The sequence below is a fragment of the Sinocyclocheilus anshuiensis genome, unplaced genomic scaffold (assembly GCF_001515605.1).
Source record: "Sinocyclocheilus anshuiensis isolate Anshui unplaced genomic scaffold, SAMN03320099.WGS_v1.1 scaffold653, whole genome shotgun sequence".
In the NCBI taxonomy this organism is placed as follows: domain Eukaryota; kingdom Metazoa; phylum Chordata; class Actinopteri; order Cypriniformes; family Cyprinidae; genus Sinocyclocheilus; species Sinocyclocheilus anshuiensis.
This window is the reverse complement of record NW_015540902.1, coordinates 703337-710137: the sequence shown is the minus strand read 5'-3', so window position 1 is coordinate 710137 and position 6801 is coordinate 703337. Positions and strand designations below refer to the sequence as shown.

Genomic DNA, 6801 nt, shown 5'->3' with positions numbered 1-6801 from the left:
CTCGGCGGGCGTCTTGTTCTCCTCCTGCTGCTGCTGCTGCTGCTTCTGCTCCTCGGCGTTTTGCTGCTGAGCAGGTGCGTCTTCGCCGGACATGGTCGGAGTTTGAGTCGAAACTTGAGGAGAAAAGACTTGCGTTTGTTTTCCTGCCTCACTCAGGCGGATAATGCAGAGCTCAAACGACCTCGAATATACGAACTGCTTCGCCGTCCACGGTTTGCTCAGCCTTTGCAAAAAGGATGCTGGAGCCTGAGAAGGTGGAGGACAGGGAGACAGAGAGAGAAAGAAAGGTAGTGGAAGATGCCTCACGACGACTAGTGAGAGACCCGAGGCTCTGACAACTATTGAGAAAAAACGAGGCGAGGCGTGGCGAGTTGCAAAGCCCGGAGAAATGGATTTAAGGGAGGGGGGAGGGGGGATAATAGATTGAAGAGTCCAATGAGGGAGTTTGTGTGCTGACAGGCAGCTGTGCTGACTTCAATTTAGTAAATGCAGTAAAGCTGTTTTACTATTCTCAGCTGAAATTCACACAAGAGAATGAGAGGAATTCTGGCTGATGTGTTAAATATACTTAAATTAATCTTTTTCTTCTTTAGGAATGTGTGCAGTTGAAATGCAACCAGTATTAAATAAGCATAAGATGTTTTTTTAATCTATGCTTCATGATATTTTAAGTGTAAAGTGATTAGGTGAAACTTATGCTGCTTTTAAATAGAAATAAATGTTTTGTTGTAAAGATCTGTCGATAAATCAAAAATGTAAAAGACTTCTGAATTTGTTATTGATGTTAAATGAACAAACAAACATAAGCAAAAGCAAAATAATAAGCAAAATCACACAAGCAAGAATTCTGTGATTGGCTGCATGAGTTAATTAGTTGGTTTATTTAGTCCAGTTAGTCAAAGCTTTTGATTTTAAAGTGGCATGACGTGTAGCCTGTAGGTGTCCCATACTCGGAATTTGTGCTCTGCATTCAACTCCAATCCAAGTGCACACACACAGCAGTGAGTAGTGAACACACACCCAGAGCAGTGGGCAGCCATTTTTGCTGCGGTGCCCGGGGAGCAGTTGGGGGTTGCTTGCTCAAGGGCCTCACCTCAGTCATGGTATTGAAGTTGGAAGAAAGCGCTGTTCATTCACTCCCCCCACCTACAGTCCCTACCGGTACTGAGACTCGAACCCATGACCTTTGGGTTACAAATCCAACTCTCTAACCATTAGGCCACAACTGCCCCAGTAACTGTTAGTTAATGACGCCAGGTTACGCACAGACTAGAACATGTATGTAAGTGGAGCTCAAAGTGTTGTATAATCGCACACACACAGCAGTGAGTAGTGAACACACACCCAGAGCAGTGGGCAGCCATTTTTGCTGCGGTGCCCGGGGAGCAGTTGGGGGTTGCTTGCTCAAGGGCCTCACCTCAGTCATGGTATTGAAGTTGGAAGAAAGCGCTGTTCATTCACTCCCCCCACCTACAGTCCCTACCGGTACTGAGACTCGAACCCATGACCTTTGGGTTACAAATCCAACTCTCTAACCATTAGGCCACAACTGCCCCAGTAACTGTTAGTTAATGACGCCAGGTTACACACAGACTAGAACATGTATGTAAGTGGAGCTCAAAGTGACGTCAAAGTGTTGTATAATCGTATTTTATTATATTTTAAGACAATACACATCACAACATTATTAAATGTGTAGACAAAATGGAAATATGCGATACTTAGGTCTTGATGCAAACCCGAGCAAACCTAATTAAATGCAAACCCAAACCAATAAAGATTTTTACTCAATCATGGAGTCACCTGTCAAAAAAAAATCATGGATTTTGTTCAGAAAAATCATGACTGGATCAGATCATGACAAACAGTATTGCTGTCTATCAAGATGTGTGCTATACTAAGATTAATGGTTATTATCCGTTTTTAGTGTTGTGTAGGCGATCAGCAAAGTGATTGACCAATGCAATTCTTAGAATCAGCTGTGGAGCGGGTTTTGGGGGAAAATCACATATTCATATTTCTGTCAATGTGAGGAGAGAAAAAATATGCTTCCCTAGGAAATCAAAATGGTGTACAATGCCTGGGTGTATTTGTGTAAAAAACAAGAAATGTGCATGTGCACAGCTCGTAGCAGCTACACTGTCTGAGTTTCAAGTGTTGTTTTTGTTCGCATGAATGTAGTAGAACGGATGTGTGCATCTGCGAGCATGTGTGTAGAGGTGTGTACGTCATTCGCGTGGCTGTGGAGGCGTGCTTATGAGCATGTTTGTGTGCAACCAGAAGGCCAAGAGGAAATGTCTATTTATTCCTTCTATTCTCCAAGACCAATCTGGAAATCACAGTAAATTCACAAACCATTGTTAACACTTGAAGGCGGTGCATTGTGCCCATGTGTTTGTGAGTGCTCTGACATAAAATAGCCGTGCTAGGAACAGTTCCGGCCAAAGCAGGCATGCTTTTTCACACTAAATCAGCCACCACACACTTACACAAATATACATACAGCCAAACACTGCAATAGTAAAGGCCACTGAAACTGCACTCTGACTCATCTACAAGTGCAAAGGAAGTGCTTTGAGAGAAACAGGAAGTGAACTGTAGGTCATGGGTCTGAATGAGTTTAGAAGCTATGCAGATCACGCTATAGGAAAAAGATTAAATAAGTGAAATTCTATTTCCTTTTATCACGTCACCGGCATTCTAGAAATTCTGACAAAAAATACATTGCTTTAGAAATCTAAAAACTAGTGATCTTGGGAACCACCCAGTGTCTTGCAAACTGCAGCTTAGCTGATTGAGCTCTGGTCCTAAATCTTTGCAAATAATGTCTGGTGTTTGTGTGCCAGTCTCACTGTACCCACCAATGGTGACATAAATCCTCTAATGGCTAAAGAGTCGGGCAAAGTCCTGCTGGCAGGCAAACCCTGCTTGCCAAATGATATGATAGTCAATTGCCTCATACAGTAAAAATATAAACATCTAGTAAATGGATGTCACATTCTGGATTTCATTCTCTTTTATAAATGATCATTATATATTTTTTTAATTACACTTTTTATCGATATCTATATTTTAATCATAAATATAATAGTTTCAGGGTATCTACAGATATGAACAAGTTAAATTGAAGACTTTTTAAAACCTCTTTAATAACACCTTATGTGAAATTTAAGACTAAACCTGTGATGGAAATACACATTATATTACAAACGTATACATAATATTTAATGTGTTTAATGTAAAAAGAAAACAACATATCATTGCTGTCAAAAATGCTATTTATTATTACGATATACAGTGTACTTTTCATATCAGCAGACAATATTTTATACAAAATATCCCCACAAAAGCACCGCATCACTGAGATTTTTGCTGGTATAAACAATTTATTCAGAAGCAATATTTTCATCAGTGTTCTATCAGCTTTTACATACTTAAATCTGGACATTTTTAATATTTACCCCAGGATGTTATTTACCTTTATAAAGGCCAATATTCTTTTAACCTTATTAAATGTATGTGTCATCATTCATGTCAAAATTCTTAAAATTGATCAAGAAATGCAATATACACTACAGGGGCCCGTTCTTCGTACCTCGCTTAATACATCTGAGATGGTTTGAAAGATGCCAGATCTTCTAATCGCGATAACTGATCTCTGTCTAATTTGGTTCTTCAAACTAATTTTAATGACAGCATTAATTAATGACAGCATTAATTACAGTTTCTTAAGGGTCAAGATCAAGTTATCTGCATCTCCTGCGCTCCATCAAGCCACTCCCATAATAGCTGTCAGCACTCAAATTAATGCACGGCTCAGATTAACTGTATAGCATGTGTGTAAGACTCCAATACAATTATAAAGTAATTATTTTATCACGAATAAATCTTTCAATGAGTAAAACTGGCTGTGTGTATACTGTAGTATTATATTTACACAACATTATAATGTTATTTTCAAATTAATTTTTAAATTATTATTATTATTTTAAAAATTATTGTCCCCGGATTAGTAGGGTACTCTTGTAATAAGGTAGCAGTGGCTGGGACAGATTTTAAATATAAATTTCACTTAAAAAGATGCAATCTAATCCTGTTTACATGAAATAAGCCTGCTCCCGAGCAGGTTTAAGTTTACGGACCTGTTGCTATGACAGCAAATCCAGGATGAGCTTCGAAGAACCAAATAATCCAAGATCATACTAAATCGTCAACAATCAAATCCAGCTAACTGAGTTAGCGACGTACGAAGAACGGGCCCCAGGGCTGTTACTAATCAAATTAAATAATTTACACCACAAAATTACAACTGCAGTAAATAATGCAATGAGATTAATGTTTTAAATACATTTTTGAATATACAAATAAGAAATGCATACTTTTAAACATGAGAATAAACCGCCAGTAGGTGGCGGTAAGTCACTTATTCATTCAACCGATTCCATCAAAACACTGACCCTGCATTCCATTCCGAAGGGCTCATCCCTATGCCCTAATCCCTTCAAAGGGTTTACCCTCCGGAGTGAGAGCTTGGAAGGGTTGAGGGGTGTAGGGGACCAAACAACTCTTTCTTGAAGTGCCCTTCTGCGTAATCATCACGTGCCCACACACATCATCATGCAAAGAATCTGCGCAAAGGATCATGGGAGCCCGAAGTGTCCATCAGTTGTACCCTTCGAAATACTTCATTCCAAAGGGCCCTTTGAAGTGGACAGTTTTGAGAACGTCGGTTTGGAACGACCCTTCAATATGGCGGCCATGAATGTTTTCACTCCGAAGTGCCCTTCGGAGGGCGATATATCCCGTTTGGAACGCACCGTAGATCATTCAGTAACAAAAACGCTGAGTGTTCCTCGGAGAATGTGCAATACTTCTGTTCTGAGGGGTATTCTAAAAAGTAATGTTAACTTACCGTCACATATACCCTTAACTCTCGGTTGATTAACCCAAACCTTGCTTACTTGAGGTATGCTGGTTCCAAAAACGCATTCGAGAGTAAGTTCAGTCAACCCAGAGTATGTTCACGGTTAACACACAAGACATTCTCAACGACGATTCACCATGGAAACCGACGCTAAGAAAAGCCATGCTGCTTCTTTCTTCTTCTTTTGTTCAGTGGTCATTTACATAGTGCATATCGCCACCTAATTGATTGTGCAGTTATTTAAAAAAAAAATTCATTTAATCTTTTAATCACTGCCAATAGCCTAATTATATTGTTTGTTTGATGTTGATCTAGTGCATATCGCCACCTAATTGATTGTGCAGTTATTTAAAAAAAAAATTTCATTTAATCTTTTAATCACTGCCAATAGCCTAATTATATTGTTTGTTTGATGTTGATCCATGATGCGTGAGATGACAATAAATTATAACAAATATAATAGAATAAAATAAACATTACCTTGTTATAATAGTATTTTATTATTAATATATATCGATAACTATTATATAGGCCTATGGCAATAAAATAAATATAACATATTAGAATAATATAATATCACCTTATATATAGCCTATAGTGCTTTATAATTAACATATTAAAAATATATATACATAGTATATTTGATAACTATATTGTGATCATATATAATATTATAAGCTGGGGTGGTTATCCACTTACTTACTCCCAAACATACCTGGATATGTCACATAGCCTGCTTTCTGGAAAATCTCCTCTGATCTTTATTGGGAACTATTTTCGTTAGTGAAATAGAACAATATTCAATATTCAAAAACTATTCAAAAACTAATATATAATAGTCAATATTGTGTCTAAAATGTAAGTAACTACTTGTTTGTTGAACGAAAATAGTAGGCAAGTTTTGAGACATACTGGTCAAATTCCAAACCGAAGTGAGCATCCCTATGCCCTACTGCCTTCAAAGGGCAGAGTCCTTGAAGTGTGTTCTTTGAAGGGTGTAGGTAATTACCGTCTCGTATAAGCGTTTGGAACTCCCTTGGCGAAAGGAATGACTGACCAAATGTTACCTCTTGACAACGCTGCGCATGCGTGAAGCATTCAGCACTCCATCACTTGTTGCACCAGTGTTGCCAGACGTACGATAATTATCGTATTTGTACGATAATTTTGACCTCTGTACGATGTACGATCAATTGTTTTAAAAAATCCCATAATGTACGATAATTTCGAAATTTCAGAACGTGTTTTTTCCAAAGTCAACCTCATCAAAACAAAGCCATGAAATCGGCTTATTACAGACAATCTAAATTGGTTGGTGCACACCTCAGGACCCTCAACATCTGGCAACACGCAGGATTCTGATGACAGCGACTCAGAGGTGGCCTGTGTCCGAAATCGCCCCCTATACCCTTAAATAGGGCACTATTTGAGGGAACAGCCATTTTTAGTGGTGTCCGAAACCATAATGGACGTTCTCGAGTGCACTCATTCAATCCCACAATGCACTGCAAAAACGAGTGTACAATTGGGCTGCGTTCAGCCCCGACAAAAACGGTGCAAAACGTTTTTTAAACGGAAACGGTGGTGCGTTGAACACCCTGTTCTGATGACGCAAGAGTTGCAACTATGGCAGCTGAGAAGGCCATTCTTTGTGGGGTTTTTTTTGAAGAATTTTCGGAGCCTGATGAAATCGGTATAAATACGTGTTTAATACTGCAAAATACGCTCAGTGGTACAGTCATTGCCCTTGCCGTCCACAATAAAAGAGAACATCCCAATCAAATGAAGGGATTTGTGGAAACTGTGGTTCCTAATTATTGTGATCCAACATTTGCTCGCATTTCAGGATGAAAAGACAAACATTTCAGGTGAAGGAT

General features: G+C 38.9%; 1 protein-coding gene across 2 annotated transcripts in view; it reads right to left on the bottom strand.

The window, feature by feature from the left end:
- LOC107689080 (synaptic vesicle membrane protein VAT-1 homolog) overlaps positions 1–373 on the bottom strand; it is a 28956-nt gene extending 28583 nt beyond the window's left edge. The window contains exon 1 of one of the 2 annotated variants that reach the window (XM_016486984.1): positions 25–373. In XM_016486984.1, the coding sequence (XP_016342470.1) occupies positions 25–93 (69 nt within the window). In that variant the 5' untranslated portion in view covers positions 94–373. The remainder of the gene's footprint in view (positions 1–24) is intronic. The other variant, XM_016486985.1, reaches the window with a different exon arrangement.
- Positions 374–6801: the final 6428 nt, after the last annotated feature.